The sequence below is a fragment of the Ochlerotatus camptorhynchus genome, unplaced genomic scaffold (assembly GCF_037179485.1).
Source record: "Ochlerotatus camptorhynchus isolate MF236.1 unplaced genomic scaffold, CSIRO-AGI_Acam_v1.1 ptg000010l, whole genome shotgun sequence".
NCBI lineage: Eukaryota > Metazoa > Arthropoda > Insecta > Diptera > Culicidae > Ochlerotatus > Ochlerotatus camptorhynchus.
Genome location: NW_027040502.1, coordinates 2,102,166 through 2,120,407, shown reverse-complemented (window position 1 = coordinate 2,120,407; position 18,242 = coordinate 2,102,166). Strand labels below are relative to the sequence as shown.

The 18,242-nt window shown below is 39.3% G+C and overlaps 1 protein-coding gene across 1 annotated transcript; it reads left to right on the top strand.

The window, feature by feature from the left end:
• Positions 1-9,119: 9,119 nt before the first annotated feature.
• Positions 9,120-10,382, top strand: LOC135700052 (phenoloxidase-activating enzyme 1-like). Its single transcript, XM_065220444.1, has 2 exons — positions 9,120-9,440; positions 9,502-10,382. The coding sequence occupies exons 1-2, from the start codon at positions 9,160-9,162 to the stop codon at positions 10,145-10,147; spliced, it is 927 nt and encodes a 308-aa protein (XP_065076516.1). The 5' UTR covers positions 9,120-9,159; the 3' UTR covers positions 10,148-10,382.
• The last annotated feature ends 7,860 nt before the right edge of the window (positions 10,383-18,242 follow it).

Genomic DNA, 18,242 nt, shown 5'->3' with positions numbered 1-18,242 from the left:
TCGGATTTTTCGGTATATTATATTCCAAAATCCTTTATTTATCGGCTGGTGGGCCTTCCAAACCTTTAAATCGATTTATCTCCGTAAATATGGCTCTAATCGCGAAAAGAGGGGTGTTCAGATGGTCGAAATTTTCATACTCCGATTTTTCAGTATATAATATTCCAAAATCCTTTATTTATTGGCTGGTGGGCCTTCCAAACCTTTAAATCGATTTATCTCCTTAAATATGGCTCTAATCGCGAAAAGAAGGGTGTTCAGATGGTCGAAATTTTCATACCCGGATTTCTCAGTATATAATATTCCAAAATCCTTTATTTATCGGCTGGTGGGCCTTCCAAACCTTTAAATCGATTTATCTCCGTAAATAAGGCTCTAATCGCGAAAAGAGGGGTGTTCAGATGATCGAAATTTTCATACCCGGATTTCTCAGTATATAATATTCCAAAATCCTTTATTTATCGGCTGGTGGGCCTTCCAAACCTTTAAATCGATTTATCTCCGTAAATAAGGCTCTAATCGCGAAAAGAGGGGTGTTCAGATGGTCGAAATTTTCATACCCGGATTTCTCAGTATATAATATTCCAAAATCCTTTATTTATTGGCTGGTGGGCCTTCCAAACCTTTAAATCGATTTATCTCCTTAAATAAGGCTCTAATCGCGAAAAGAGGGGCGTTCAGATGGTCGAAATTTTCATACTCGGATTTTTCGGTATATTATATTCCAAAATCCTTTATTTATCGGCTGGTGGGCCTTCTAAACCTTTAAATCGATTTATCTCCTTAAATATGGCTCTAATCGCGAAAAGAGGGGTGTTCTGATGGTCGAAATTTTCATACCCGGATTCCTCAGTATATAATATTCCAAAATCCTTTATTTATCGGCTGGTGGGCCTTCCAAACCTTTAAATCGATTTATCTCCGTAAATATGGCTCTAATCGCGAAAAGAGGGGTGTTCAGATGGTCGAAATTTTCATACTCCGATTTTTCAGTATATAATATTCCAAAATCCTTTATTTATTGGCTGGTGGGCCTTCCAAACCTTTAAATCGATTTATCTCCTTAAATATGGCTCTAATCGCGAAAAGAAGGGTGTTCAGATGGTCGAAATTTTCATACCCGGATTTCTCAGTATATAATATTCCAAAATCCTTTATTTATCGGCTGGTGGGCCTTCCAAACCTTTAAATCGATTTATCTCCGTAAATAAGGCTCTAATCGCGAAAAGAGGGGTGTTCAGATGGTCGAAATTTTCATACCCGGATTTCTCAGTATATAATATTCCAAAATCCTTTATTTATTGGCTGGTGGGCCTTCCAAACCTTTAAATCGATTTATCTCCTTAAATATGGCTCTAATCGCGAAAAGAGGGGTGTTCAGATGGTCGAAATTTTCATACTCGAATTTTTCGGTATATAATATTCCAAAATCCTTTATTTATCGGCTGGTGGGCCTTCCAAACCTTTAAATAGATTTATCTCCTTAAATATGGCTCTAATCGCGAAAAGAGGGCTGTTCAGATGGTCGAAATTTTCATACCCGGATTTCTCAGTATATAATATTCCAAAATCCTTTATTTATCGGCTGGTGAGCCTTCCAAACCTTTAAATCGATTTATCTCCGTAAATAAGGCTCTAATCGCGAAAAGAGGGGTGTTCAGATGATCGAAATTTTCATACCCGGATTTCTCAGTATATAATATTCCAAAATCCTTTATTTATCGGCTGGTGGGCCTTCCAAACCTTTAAATAGATTTATCTCCTTAAATATGGCTCTAATCGCGAAAAGAGGGCTGTTCAGATGGTCGAAATTTTCATACCCGGATTTCTCAGTATATAATATTCCATAATCCTTTATTTATCGGCTGGTGAGCCTTCCAAACCTTTAAATCGATTTATCTCCTTAAATATGGCTCTAATCGCGAAAAGAGGGGTGTTCAGATGGTCGAAATTTTCATACCCGGATTTCTCAGTATTTATTATTCCAAAATCCTTTATTTATCGGCTGGTGGGCCTTCCAAACTTTTAAATCGATTTATCTCCTTAAATAAGGCTCTAATCGCGAAAAGAGGGCTGTTCAGATGGTCGAAATTTTCATACCCGGATTTCTCAGTATATAATATTCCAAAATCCTTTATTTATTGGCTGGTGGGCCTTCCAAACCTTTAAATCGATTTATCTCCTTAAATATGGCTCTAATCGCGAAAAGAGGGGTGTTCAGATGGTCAAAATTTTCATACCAGGATTTCTCAGTATATAATATTCCAAAATCCTTTATTTATCGGCTGGTGGGCCTTCCAAACCTTTAAATATATTAATCTCCTTATATATGGCTCTAATCGCGAAAAGAGGGGTGCTCAGATGGTCGAAATTTTCATACCCGGATTTCTCAGTATTTAATATTCCAAAATCCTTTATTTCTCGGCTGGTGGGCCTTCCAAACTTTTAAATCGATTTATCTCCTTAAATAAGGCTCTAATCGCGAAAAGAGGGCTGTTCAGATGGTCGAAATTTTCATACCCGGATTTCTCAGTATATAATATTCCAAAATCCTTTATTTATTGGCTGGTGGGCCTTCCAAACCTTTAAATCGATTTATCTCCTTAAATATGGCTCTAATCGCGAAAAGAGGGGTGTTCAGATGGTCGAAATTTTCATACCAGGATTTCTCAGTATATAATATTCCAAAATCCTTTATTTATCGGCTGGTGGGCCTTCCAAACCTTTAAATCGATTTATCTCCGTAAATAAGGCTCTAATCGCGAAAATAGGGGTGTTCAGATGGTCGAAATTTTCATACCCGGATTTCTGAGTATATAATATTCCAAAATCCTTTATTTATTTGCTGGTGGGCCTTCCAAACCTTTAAATCGATTTATCTCCTTAAATATGGCTCTAATCGCGAAAAGAGGGGTGTTCAGATGGTCGAAATTTTCATACCAGGATTTCTCAGTATATAATATTCCAAAATCCTTTATTTATCGGCTGGTGGGCCTTCCAAACTTTTAAATCGATTTATCTCCTTAAATAAGGCTCTAATCGCGAAAAGAGGGCTGTTCAGATGGTCGAAATTTTCATACCCGGATTTCTCAGTATATAATATTCCAAAATCCTTTATTTATTGGCTGGTGGGCCTTCCAAACCTTGAAATCGATTTATCTCCTTAAATATGGCTCTAATCGCGAAAAGAGGGGTGTTCAGATGGTCGAAATTTTCATACCCGGATTTCTCAGCATAAAATATTCCAAAATCCTTTATTTATCGGCTGGTGGGCCTTCCAAACCTTTAAATCGATTTATCTCCTTAAATATGGCTCTAATCGCGAAAAGAGGGGTGTTCAGATGGTCGAAATTTTCATACCCGGATTTCTCAGCATAAAATATTCCAAAATCCTTTATTTATCGGCTGGTGGGCCTTCCAAACCTTTAAATCGATTTATCTCCTTAAATATGGCTCTAATCGCGAAAAGAGGGCTGTTCAGATGGTCGAAATTTTCATACTCGGATTTCTCAGCATAAAATATTCCAAAATCCTTTATTTATCGGCTGGTGGGCCTTCCAAACCTTTAAATCGATTTATCTCCTTAAATATGGCTCTAATCGCGAAAAGAAGGGTGTTCAGATGGTCAAAATTTTCATACCCGGATTTCTCAGCATATAATATTCCAAAATCCTTTATTTATCGGCTGGTGAGCCTTCCAAACCTTTAAATCGATTTATCTCCGTAAATAAGGCTCTAATCGCGAAATGAGGGGTGTTCAGATGGTCGAAATTTTCACACTCGGATTTTTCGGTATATAATATTCCAAAATCTTTTATTTATCGACTGGTGGGCCTTCCAAACCTTTAAATCGATTTATCTCCGTAAATATGGCTCTAATCGCGAAAATCGGCTGGTGGGCCTTCCAAACCTTTAAATCGATTTATCTCCGTAAATAAGGCTCTAATCGCGAAAAGAGGGGTGTTCAGATGGTCGAAATTTTCATACCCGGATTTCTCAGTATATAATATTCCAAAATCCTTTATTTATTGGCTGGTGGGCCTTCCAAACCTTTAAATCGATTTATCTCCTTAAATATGGCTCTAATCGCGAAAAGAAGGGTGTTCAGATGGTCGAAATTTTCATACCAGGATTTCTCAGTATATAATATTCCAAAATCCTTTATTTATTGGCTGGTGGGTCTTCCAAACCTTCAAATCGATTTATCTCCTTAAATATGGCTCCTTCATTTATCGGCTGGTGGGCCTTCCAAACCTTTAAATCGATTTATCTCCGTAAATATGGCTCTTATCGCGAAAAGAGGGGTGTTTAGATGGTCGAAATTTTCATACCCGGATTTCTCAGTATATAATATTCTAAAATCCTTTATTTATTGGCTGGTGGGCCTTCCAAACCTTTAAATCGATTTATCTCCTTAAATATGGCTCTAATCGCGAAAAGAGGGGTGTTCAGATGGTCGAAATTTTCATACCCAGATTTCTCAGTATATAATATTCTAAAATCCTTTATTTATTGGCTGGTGGGCCTTCCAAACCTTTAAATCGATTTATCTCCTTAAATAAGGCTCTAATCGCGAAAAGAGGGGTGTTCAGATGGTTGAAATTTTCATACCCGGATTTCTCAGTATATAATATTCCAAAATCCTTTATTTATCGGCTGGTGGGCCTTTCAAACCTTTAAATCGATTTATCTCCGTAAATATGGCTCTAATCGCGAAAAGAGGGGTGTTCAGATGGTCGAAATTTTCATACCAGGATTTCTCAGTATATAATATTCCAAAATCCTTTATTTATTGGCTGGTGGGCCTTCCAAACCATTAAATCGATTTATCTCCTTAAATATGGCTCTAATCGCGAAAAGAAGGGTGTTCAGATGGTCGAAATTTTCATACCCGGATTTCTCAATATATTATTTTCCAAAATCCTTTATTTATTGGTTGGTGGGCCTTCCAAACCTTTAAATCGATTTATCTTCTTAAATATGGCTCTAATCGCGAAAAGAGGGGTGTTCAGATGGTCGAAATTTTCATACCCGAATTTCTCAATATATTATATTCCAAAATCCTTTATTTATTGGTTGGTGGGCCTTCCAAACCTTTAAATCGATTTATCTTCTTAAATATGGCTCTAATCGCGAAAAGAGGGGTGTTCAGATGGTCGAAATTTTCATACCAGGATTTCTCAGTATATAATATTCCAAAATCCTTTATTTATTGGCTGGTGGGCCTTCCAAACCTTTAAATCGATTTATCTCCTTAAATATGGCTCTAATCGCGAAAAGAAGGGTGTTCAGATGGTCGAAATTTTCATACCCGGATTTCTCAATATATTATTTTCCAAAATCCTTTATTTATTGGTTGGTGGGCCTTCCAAACCTTTAAATCGATTTATCTTCTTAAATATGGCTCTAATCGCGAAAAGAGGGGTGTTCAGATGGTCGAAATTTTCATACCCGAATTTCTCAATATATTATATTCCAAAATCCTTTATTTATTGGTTGGTGGGCCTTCCAAACCTTTAAATCGATTTATCTCCGTAAATATGGCTCTAATCGCGAAAAAAGGGGTGTTCAGATGGTCGAAATTTTCATACCAGGATTTCTCAGTATATAATATTCCAAAATCCTTTATTTATTGGCTGGTGGGCCTTCCAAACCATTAAATCGATTTATCTCCTTAAATATGGCTCTAATCGCGAAAAGAAGGGTGTTCAGATGGTCGAAATTTTCATACCCGGATTTCTCAATATATTATTTTCCAAAATCCTTTATTTATTGGTTGGTGGGCCTTCCAAACCTTTAAATCGATTTATCTTCTTAAATATGGCTCTAATCGCGAAAAGAGGGGTGTTCAGATGGTCGAAATTTTCATACCCGGATTTCTCAATATATTATTTTCCAAAATCCTTTATTTATTGGTTGGTGGGCCTTCCAAACCTTTAAATCGATTTATCTTCTTAAATATGGCTCTAATCGCGAAAAGAGGGGTGTTCAGATGGTCGAAATTTTCATACCCGAATTTCTCAATATATTATATTCCAAAATCCTTTATTTATTGGTTGGTGGCCCTTCCAAACCTTTAAATCGATTTATCTCCTTAAATATGGCTCTAATCGCGTAAAGAAGGGTGTTCAGATGGTCGAAATTTTCATACCCGGATTTCTCAATATATAATATTCCAAAATCCTTTATTTATTGGTTGGTGGGCCTTCCAAACCTTTAAATCGATTTATCTCCGTAAATATGGCTCTAATCGCGAAAAAAGGGGTGTTCAGATGGTCGAAATTTTCATACCAGGATTTCTCAGTATATAATATTCCAAAATCCTTTATTTATTGGCTGGTGGGCCTTCCAAACCTTTAAATCGATTTATCTCCTTAAATATGGCTCTAATCGCGAAAAGAGGGGTGTTCAGATGGTCGAAATTTTCATACCCGGATTTCTCAGCATAAAATATTCCAAAATCCTTTATTTATCGGCTGGTGGGCCTTCCAAACCTTTAAATCGATTTATCTCCGTAAATATGGCTCTAATCGCGAAAAGAGGGGTGTTCAGATGGTCGAAATTTTCATACCCGGATTTCTCAGTATATAATATTCCAAAATCCTTTATTTATCGGCTGGTGGGCCTTTCATACCTTTAAATCGATTTATCTCCGTAAATATGGCTCTAATCGCGAAAAGAGGGGTGTTCAGATGGTCGAAATTTTCATACCAGGATTTCTCAGTATATAATATTCCAAAATCCTTTATTTATTGGCTGGTGGGCCTTCCAAACCTTGAAATCGATTTATCTTCTTAAATATGGCTCTAATCGCGAAAAGAGGGGTGTTCAGATGGTCGAAATTTTCATACCCGGATTTCTCAATATATTATATTCCAAAATCCTTTATTTATTGGTTGGTGGGCCTTGCAAACCTTTAAATCGATTTATCTTCTTAAATATGGCTCTAATCGCGAAAAGAGGGGTGTTCAGATGGTCGAAATTTTCATACCCGAATTTCTCAATATATTATATTCCAAAATCCTTTATTTATTGGTTGGTGGGCCTTCCAAACCTTTAAATCGATTTATCTTCTTAAATATGGCTCTAATCGTGAAAAGAGGGGTGTTCAGATGGTCGAAATTTTCATACCAGGCTTTCTCAGTATATAATATTCCAAAATCTTATTTATCGGCTGGTGGGCCTTCCAAACCTTTAAATCGATTTATCTCCGTAAATAAGGCTCTAATCGCGAAAAGAGGGCTGTTCAGATGGTCGAAATTTTCATACCAGGATTTCTCAGTATATAATATTCCAAAATCCTTTATTTATTGGCTGGTGAGCCTTCCAAACCTTTAAATCGATTTATCTCCTTAAATATGGCTCTAATCGCGTAAAGAAGGGTGTTCAGATGGTCGAAATTTTCATACCCGGATTTCTCAATATATAATATTCCAAAATCCTTTATTTATTGGTTGGTGGGCCTTCCAAACCTTTAAATCGATTTATCTCCGTAAATATGGCTCTAATCGCGAAAAAAGGGGTGTTCAGATGGTCGAAATTTTCATACCAGGATTTCTCAGTATATAATATTCCAAAATCCTTTATTTATCGGCTGGTGGGCCTTCCAAACCTTTAAATCGATTTATCTCCTTAAATATGGCTCTAATCGCGAAAAGAGAGGTGTTCAAATGGTCGAAATTTTCATACTCGGATTTCTCAGTATATAATATTCCAAAATCCTTTATTTATTGGCTGGTGGGCCTTCCAAACCTTTAAATCGATTTATCTCTTTAAATATGGCTCTAATCGCGAAAAGAGGGGTGTTCAGATGGTCGAAATTTTCATACCCGGATTTCTCAATATATAATATTCCAAAATCCTTTAATTATCGGCTGGTGGGCCTTCCAAACCTTTAAATCGATTTATCTCCGATACGCGTCATGAGGTATTGAAAATTATTAATTATTTTAAATAATTTTGAATTATGAATTCAACATTTCATCAAAATATCTTAATTTAACAACCAATGGTGTTATCTAAACCTTCTTACTTATTACAAGTAACAAGTAAGAAGGTTTAGATTACACCATTGGTTGTTAAATTAAGATATTTTGATGAAATGTTGAATTCATAATTCAAAATTATTTAAAATAATTAACTTATAAAAATGATGTTAGAGGCTATCCATGATCCATATAGAGAGTTTAGTTGAGCTGTATGCACGACTATTCACGCAGGCCGCGCTAATCGTATAATTATAGTTATAGGGGAAATGGCCCATCGCTAAAAATCTGCTATTTATCAATTTTATCTAGATGAACGCGTCATTGGGACGCTACTAATAGATATTTTTGGTCGCTATTGAACATTTTAGTCAATTACTGAATTTATGAATGGGCCCAAATTAGGGGCATTTAGGCCGACATTACATCCATTTCCCCTAGTTATTATGAATCGAATCTCAAACGTTTCAATATATTGACGCGAAGGGGAATTATTGACAATAATATTGATGATGTGAATACAGAAATATTGTCAATACCGATGTATTGATTTCAATATAGAATGTATTTATTGACAATACGATTATTGTCAATAAAAGCAGTCGTGTAGGGTCCACGTTCACTTGAGGGTTCGTTTTTTGGTGCGCTGGATGATCATTCGGGTTTGGATATTTTCTCAAGTTGTTCTCATCTCAAACAACACTAAGGCAGAAATATGTTTCAATAGCAATATTTCAAACCTTAAAGATGAAAATTAGAACTCAATCGAAGTTCAAGTGAAACAAAACAAGCATGATTTTTCGAATCAACACTGTTATGGACTTACTCGAGCGCCATTTTTCACTGGTATCCAACAGAAGACCCACCCACTTTTCTAGCACTCTCTGCTTCCTTTGTTTCTTTCCTCTTGTGCGAATGATGACACTGTGGAGTGAGCGAAGCGCTCTAATCGATTCTCTCGGATGGAACATTCACCGCACCGCATAGCATGGCCAGCTGAGAGTTTGATTATTGTATAAAAAAGCGCCTACTGATACGGAAAAGGCAAAGCATGAATACAGGCTTGCATGCAATATGATTTGTGATGTGTAGCAGAAGGTTGCAGCTTTTTCAAATAAAGTGACTTACTTTAGTCCCGAATTGACAATCCTCCAGTGCAGATTGTCGGTCAGAAATGAATTTCGTTCGTCGTAGTGCTGCGATTGTCCTTTGTGCGATAATTTCTGCATCGATTGCCTCCGATGGGGTTTTCAATGCGGCAGGCTGTGGTCCCAACTACTACGGGGACCTAATCCGAAGGCCTCCGATCGGACGGTTGATGGAGTTTCCGTGGTTGGCGCGATTGGGCTATCGCAAGAGCGACGATTCAGTTGAGTATCTGTTCCAAGGAACGTTGATCCATCCGTACTACGTCGTGACCAGTGTGTTCGCTGCCGGCTACAATCAGAACTCTTTGTAAGTGGTGGTGGAGTTGGAGTGTATGATAATGTTATGTAATGATGCATTTTGGATTCAGGGAATTTGTGCGTCTCGGAGAGTATCAAACAGATACGGATAAAGACTGTCAGGACATCGATGGTTACGAAAAGTGCGCTCCGCACCCTCAGGATATACCGATACAGCAGATCATCAAACATCCCCAGTACAACAAACCCCGACTGGCGAATGACCTTGTGCTATTGAAGCTGCAAAACCCGGCTAATACAACCTCTGAATTTGTAAGAACTATCTGCGTTGCTAGCGGGGCAGATTTCCCGCTGAACGACAACGCTGCCTTATTTTTCAGTGCATGGTGTGGTAGCGTGAAGGCAGGCATCTCGGTGGTTCCCATGCAGTATCGAATGCAGCTGATAAGCCCGTCGAGTTGTGCACAGAAGCTTTCCTCCGACATGGACATCGACCTAAATCAGTCATCGCAGTTTTGTGCCGTGATGGATTTGGACAAAAAGCAAAAGCAAAAGACCAAGGATCTAAGCTTGAGAGGTAGTACCGGAGCACCGTTGCAGATGTTAGGTCCGGATGGGCGCTTCTACCTGGTGGGGACGATGTCGATCGGAGTGAGGAACGCTCGCCTCGAGACACCCTACGTGTTCGGTCATATGGTACAGATGGCAGAGTGGCTCGAGCAGACAGTGGCCAGCGAGGAGGGAAAGCGACCGTAAACCGGTGTGGGGAAATACGTCATACTTCAAAGCTGCCTGCAATGTTGGTGAAGATGGTAACTATTGCCAAACTGGTTTCGGGATAAACTGGAACCCAACCAGACGACGTGACGTCGTTGTCATCGTCGTCGTCTGTGTCGTTTTGAAAGTTCACATTAGTGGTGGAGTGGTTGGTAATGTGATCGTTTGAGTTGGATTTGCCTTGATGATGTGAAGGCGTTATTATTTTTTTGATGTGAAGTATTTTAATTTTTTTTTAATTTTATGTTCATCTGATTGGCTCAATAAAATATTCTATTAAATGTCACTATTTCATTGATGTCGTCTGACATTAACAAGTTTCTTGAATCGAAAAATGTAAACCAGGGGAAGTACAGATTGTGCATGCATAATTATATCAGGAACGTCAAACAGCTCACCAAGTGTCCTTATTTAATGCTGTCCATTATCTCCCGTGCTGGTATTTCATCGGATTCCTCCAGCTCACTGCCGATTCCTGCACCAGAGAATACACCAGTGAAGCAGGAATCACCCCTGGCTGCCCCTAGTCCAAAGGGGTGTTGTTATCAGTTACGAACTTTTATTTCACACAAAGGCCATTTTGGTCGGAAGCAGATTTTAAGTGCGATAAAAGATTGCACACGGACAATGAGAATAGCCCAAATTTGAGCTCCATTTACCCAGTTTTGGGGAAACTGCAGGAACAGGAAAAGCTTATCGAAGATGAGCAAAATTGAGAGAGGTTTTACCAACAATCAATACGAAACTAACGATTTTAAATTGGCTCACTACTTGACTAGCCTACTGGTCCCATGCAAACAATTAACGTACCCCATTCTAGTCGAAATTCTAGTACAACACAATGTTTGTTTTGATTCACTATGAAAGTTTGACAGATAAAATGAGGGGTTATTGGATTTTCCTATGTTTCGAAGGGTGAATCGATTAGCTTGGGACCGAAGATAGTACCAGAGCTGAGCCAAAAAGTTGAGCACGTTAATTCGGGACCTACTAGTCTTAGAGTTACCTCTATGGTTTCACTCAGTCTATTAGTATATGTCTATTTTCCTCATAGTCGAGTAGTTTTTTGAGGAAAACTGAGGAAAATTTTACTCAGTCTATGAGTTCCTGCAGTTTTCCCAATATTGGGGCACGGACCTCAAATTTGGGTTATTCTCATTGTGCAATCTTTTATCGATTACAGGATTTGATCGCACTCCGTTGAAAAATTGCAACAAGACAACATTCGGATTGGCTCGTGTTGGATTGTTCCGGGGATGAATTGGATAAAGTTGAATTTCACGCCCGATTTGAAGCCACTCCGAAAATCAGGCATCGGGGTCACGACGACGACGACGCCCAGGTCGGCGTCATTCTTGGGATACGTAAGTATTCTACGTCGCTCTTCCCAAGCCGTAGAGCACTTCGGCCGCAACGCGACTTCATGTATTGCGGGCACTGAACCATCAACCGCTGAAACTATATGAACTATCACGTATCTCTGTTGTAAATTACATACCAAGCGAGGGCTTAACCGTGTTTTGTCATGGAGTTTTGCGGTTTTTAAATGCTCGATGCCCCTGGAGGAATCGTTTTGCTTGATGAGCAGAATATCGTGGGTTCAATCCCAAGCTCTCCCGCAACAGAATAGACCGCCATCGTTGGGTTCCGAAACCATTAAGCGCAGTTAATAACCAAAAGTTTGATTTGTTTAAACTATGAATTTCGGAAAGGATGTATGCGTGATCCAGTTTGAAAGACATTGTTGGCTGCTTTCGGGGACGTCACTTCATTTGAATAGCTGTTTGTTAAGTCGGTCGGTGTTTGTTAAGTCGGATTGTGGTAATGTAACGGGCACGATGGCTATAGAGCAACCGTTTTTGCTTACTGAACAGAAGATCGTGGGATAGAACCCAAGCACCTTACACTATTGAACGTGATAAACTTCGGTTAAAAGGACGGGTGCGAAGAAGTAGTATTTGAGTTTTAGGAAAGACTTGTTGGTTAGACATCCATATCAAATTCTTCTCACTAGCAATCGTTGCTGTCGTCGGTGAGGTCGTCGTCGGGATCAAAACACAGTAACTACAAATTGAACAGAAATCTGATCGTAATTGTTTTGTGATATAAGGAGCTCGTTGGCCTTGTGGCGACCGATTTTGCTGCTCAGTAACAGTAGATCGTGTGTTCAAACCCAAGCTCCTTCGTGCTATTGAATCGTTAGGACATCAATTCAGCATATCGTTTACCCAGTGGCGTCGCCTTAACCTCAATCTACCAGTTCAACGACCCTCAAAACGCAAACAAATAAAAAGTTATTGTTTTCAATCGATACAAATTAGTGAAACTAGAAAACCCTATGCATTTTGGGATCAATTTAAATATAGTTATGGCTCTAAATTACGTTTTCAAAGTCGTTGAACAGGTAAAAAGTGAGTTTACGAGACGCCACTGCGTTTACCAAAACTAATCCTTCTGCAATCCCAACCATTTTATCCAACATCCCAGTGCTTTCTCGTGGAATTGCAGAGGATTTCTCGGCTTCCAAGGTCAACGCATTCCTACCCATTCCTTTCTTGACCAGCTTTCGGGAGCGTATTTACACATTGAGGATGAATACTAGTCCCACGCATCACCTATTGGTTCTCTGTGTAATTGCAGCTGTACTGGCAAAAACAGAGTAGCTACCGTGGGCGGTTGATCATGCTCATGCTCATACTCATTACGTCGTTCAGCGTTCAGCAGTGTCCGCGTCTCGGTTTACGTACTCTTAACTCCAAATATTATCCTCTAGGGTTTCAGCAAGCAAAATAAACTGTTCGAGCTGTTAAAATACAGGGTTGCCAAATCTAATTATTCACCAATCAAGAGCAACATTTGAAAAGGGCTTATGCCTAAAATATCTGAATCGAGATAATCCGGTTTGAAAATTGTTAAGTATTTTTACTCTTTATCAATCTTTTAAATTTGTCGAACCTCTTAACGAAATCTCTTTATGAAGAGCTTTGAGTGTGTTGGTTTATTTCCTTTTAATTCCGTTATAATTACTTATCTTTTGACGGATACGCGTATGTCTACTACTACTTGCAGACTTCATCAGTGCCAAGTAAGTGGTGTTGAGTACTTGGCACTGATGGAGTCTGCAAGTAGTAGACAAAATACGCGCATCAGTCAAAATATAAGCAATTATAACGGAATTGAAATGAAATAAACCAACATTCTAAAAGCTCTTCCCTTTTTTATGCTTGTCGATCGCAAAATTTGTATAGAACCCTTTTTCCTTAGAAAATAATGAAAATAAATTATTCTCCGTTTTTCGTTCCGTGTATGCCTTTTCTGACACTTTTTCACATATGTCATTCTTATGTGCTGCTTGTTTACAAAATACTGCCCTTATTCTCAGCAAAGCAAAGCGATGTCAAGGGGTAATCAACTCTGCACATTGTGGCGAAACACATCGCGGTGCACTGATCGGTACGTCGATGGCACACGATAACACAAAATATAATATAAAACGGCATCACTGTTTTGTGTTGACATTCTGCCAATCGTTGCTAAGGTTTACTTCTTCGTTTACTTCAAAGTAAGAGGGAAAGGGATTTTTTTCCAGCGAAATTCTCCCCAATCATAATAACAGATTGTATAATTGAAGAGACTCTCTTTGTCTTCTGGGGGATGAACCTCTACAGAAAGTCGATACGGCTTTTCCATTTGTTCATAGTTTCAGGGAAGTCCAAACGAATTAGTCAGAGTCACCACGCCCCGCAAAATAGGGCAAAATTAACTAGAATTAAGTATTAACTCGATGGGCGTAGGATTCGGACCGAGAGTCAATTGTATGGATAAACCCGGTGACCTACTAGATGTATCTGCAATCGCAGCTATAAAGCTCATTCTATGGACTGAACTCGGATTCGATTTAGTGTGGAAGCTGGTGGAGTCAGTGGATCCCGTATTACAGAGCGGTATTAATAACCGGCAGCAGTTTCAGAGAGATTAATATGCGATTCCGGCATGACCAAGGATAAAAAAAAATATGAAATAGGAACAACAAGCAAATACAAGGAGCAGCTAGTCATCAAACGACTGCAACCAGTATAGAGAACCTGGACCGACATTTGGATAAACCATGGACGAAGTAGATTCATTCCACCTTCCCCCCCCCCACCCCATAAAAAGAGGGGCCACTTGACGAATTCAGTACCTACCTGACACTGGAAACCTACTACAGGTCTATTGCTGCCACTACTACCGCCGGTGGGTCGAGTCCTTCTTTTTTTTTTTCAAGTTGTAGCATTGCCCGAGTAGCATGATGATATGGTTGGTTTAGGCAAACGTTTGCCAGAATGACGCGCGGTACAGAACTGTCTTCTCCTGGATGGACAGCTTCTGCCATTAGTCACCCTTCTCCTTCTCGCGGAGGGGCTATTATCTTATAATATTATCTTGGAATTAAGTTTCACAACTTTTTCCGTTCTTGACTTGAAAATGTAAACACACAATCTCAAAAGCCATAAGTGCAGGGTTTCCAAACTCGTGAGTTACTGAGAATTGGTCATGGAAATATCGACGCGCAACGCAAATTCAAGCAAGTACTACGATACGATGCAAAATTCAAGAACTCAACTTCACACAAAACGCAATTTCCGAAGCAAAACTACGTAGGATCTAGCATGGTGACAAAATGTTTTGTTCGCAGTCTTTAAACATAGTGATAAAAATCTCGATACAAATGCTAGTTGTTCCTGGAGCGGACTTAAACCTCAGCCTTCGTCTGAAAAAACCATGTCTTCCTCAAAAATGGTAATCCTCTGCCAACCGTTCTCTTTTCTGAGGCTGCAAAATCTTTAAAAATGTTCCGTAGTATCGATTGTTACTACGTATGGCAGGAGACTCTTTAGGTATTCCAACTTCTGTTTAGTCAACTGTATTGGCTCCGTATTTACTGGTTTGATGGCTGTTAGTTGCAGCCGCAGAGAATAGTCTTCCTCTTGAGGATCGTACTGGAAGGAAATCTTGCCCAGCTTCTTCGTAGTATATTCAAAAACCATAACATTTCTGAACATGAAGTGTTGTTCAGCGCCATCTTTGTTTGGTTTCTTGTTTCGTGCTTGCAATGATTTCCAATTGAGGAAATGCTGGAGGTCCAGCCCTCTGACGTTGAAAGGAATACGCGTTTCGATTTGGGCAATGAATACTGCGGAATCCCACGGCGTTTCTATGTTGAAGTTGTTAGTATTTTTGCACGTTTAATTGCCGCATGAACTGGGTCAACTTCCATATGGGAGTGACCAGACACCATAAACTTCACACTACTAAAAAGTCATGTAAATTTTGGTTCCCTGAGACCAACACATGTAGGTGGGACATAAGGATCAGTTGAAAGAAACGTAAAAATCAATTCAATCAAACGTTCTCTTCGTCGAGTTGCTGATGTTTCGGTTTGAGAACACTTAATTTTACATGAAATGTTTGTTTACGTTCTATCCGTCATCCGTCAAACACTTCATGAATCTGAAGAAGCACGTTCCTACTTCCTGCGATCCACGTCGGGCCTTCTTTTCGTCCCACAGGAAACAAGTAGTCGAATGTTTACCTTGGAATGATTCGAAAACTTCAAGTTAAGAGTATAAAGCTGTCGACTGTAGTAGGCCTGACCACAAGTTAAGTCCGGTGTAGGCAAGCACTTTTGCAAATCAAACAAAGGAGTGCACACGTCAGAGTTATTCTTAGACCGCGTGACGTCCTCTCGCTTCATATCGTAGACAGCCTTCGCTCGCTCCTAATGCAAATGCTGGACTGCCTGCAAAGCGGATCTTTCCTCGGCATCGTGGACATTCTTCAATGATAATTGCAATCTATAATACACTCGCCGCATGTTTCAATTTTTGGTTTTCTGGAACTGTAGTTCAGACCCCGAAAAGTCATGCTATAGCTGTTGAAATGTATGGGGTTCATCGAATGGATGACGAGGCTTAGGATTGATAAAAGAAAATGTAGGTGATTGCCATGAAAGACATGATGATGCCGAATGAATTTCAACTCAATTTACTCCACTGTACACGGTCAGATGAAAGTGGCAGTTACATTGAGTATCTCGAATCGAATGCGTGTCCATGATTTGGTGACATTGAGATCCACGTTGAACACGACAAAAGCGACGGAGTGATAGATTGGAAAGTCCTTGATGCCGCCAGAGTAGCGCCTCGATAAAAAAAAAACAATTGATGAATGCTTCGAACGGTTACGATTTCCGGAACTAGAAGGCACAGGATCTGAATCAAGTGGCATCGACTGCCCTGTCAAAACGGCTGAGATCGATACGGATCAATAATTATTAGAAACTTGCACTACGGAGGCCTCAGTGTGAGGGGTTGTTTTTGCCGTGATCAAGTTAAGTGGTTTTTCAGTAGCTTTATCTTCGTCAAAACTGGTCATATTGAGCGGCGATTCATCGATTGCCGACGTCGAAAGGTCCGGAGGAATACACTGTGGATTCGAAAGCCATTTCATTTGTGTTGAACAATGGACATTCCAGAACGATACATGGGATGAGATGATTGAATCATGCGGCTGTTGTGTTAATTTCATCGCTGTCATTGCCGTTGTCTTGTTCCACAACTGCAGCGGCAGCTAAAATTGAATAAACACGGGAATGGTTGTAATGAGTAGCTTCTAGCTAGAATGTGTTTCTTACCAATCGATTCTGTTGAAAAAATCCATATTGCATGAGAAACACGAAACTTCAAATGCTTTTAAACAAAGCGGCCAATAATCTACGTAACACCGATCAAAAACCGAGGTGACGCTCCGGTAGACAAGGAAGGAATGATAAATAACAAAACTGTAAGGGCTTATCACTTGCACCTCTCAAATTGCTCTAAAAGGCCTTTTTACGAAAAAGGGCCAGGCGCCTACTATGATTGTTTTGCTATGTGCCCTTATTTAACAAAATGGCTTATACATAATTCAATTGACATGAATGTATACCCCTTTTCTGCGACTTATAATATTATAGAAAATAAAGTTGTTCCGAACTCCCAGAGCTACAAACCTGATCGGGGAAGTATTTTATTTGCTTTCATCATCCGTCTATGGTATGGTCGAGATCATTATCTTCTATACTTGGATTCACTGGATTCAACACACTGTCGAATATTATGGGAGATTGTAGATCGCCGATCGCAGGTTCATATTAGAGACTCTCGATAGGTTTGATAAACAACCAATTTAGGTAGCAGCTTCTGCTCCGAACGGGTATTGGATTAAATTATTGTACGGTTTTAATGCTTGTAGTATCCCCCTAACAAAAGTTCTAATTTTTATTTTAAAGCTCATTAAGCAACTTTTTAGAAATTTGCAAGGTGGACACTTCAAACATGACGATAATCGCAGTACGGCATCTACGATTTTCATCGGGATAGTTTAAATCTATCTTCCTTTAACTGTCAAATCTAACAGAAATATTTTGGAAAGACGCTGAAACAGTATTCAAAAATTCTACTCATCCAGTACATTACGAACGAAGAGCTAAGGATGCTCAAAAAACCCCTTTAGTTTAGCTACAACTACCGGACAACCGGTATTCCAATCAGTTGCTGGGGTCAACTCACCGCGGTCTTTGTGTACGGCTGATGACATGCTGACGCGGAAAGCGAAGCGTTCGCATCGCGTTCCACGTTAGTACGTCACCGGCCTAACAGTTGACATCAAACTATAGCGAACGGAGCACCCATATGACGTAGTTAGTTAAGCGGACCTCACACGAATCAGTATTATTGGCAATAATCGTGTTGTCATACACCATTGCATGCTCATTTATCTACAAAAATTGCTCTTTTGTTAATAACTTTTCATTCAGTTGATAAAACTTGGTTTTACCAACAATCAATACGAAACTAACGATTTTAAATTGGCTCACTACTTGACTAGCCTATTGGTCCCAATCAAATCGACTAACGTACCCCATTCTAGTATAAATTCCAGTACTACACTATGTTTGTTTTGATTCGCTATGAAAGTTTGACAGATAAAATGAGGGGTTATTGGATTTTCCTATGTTTCGAGGGGTGCATCGATTAGCTTGGGACCGAAG

Coding starts and splice junctions, on each gene's coding strand:
- LOC135700052 (XM_065220444.1), top strand. CDS start 9,160: ATGAATTTCGTTCGTCGTAGTGCTGCGATTGTCCTTTGTGCGATAATT. Junction 9,441..9,501: donor GGCTACAATCAGAACTCTTT/GTAAGTGGTGGT, acceptor TTTTGGATTCAG/GGAATTTGTGCGTCTCGGAG.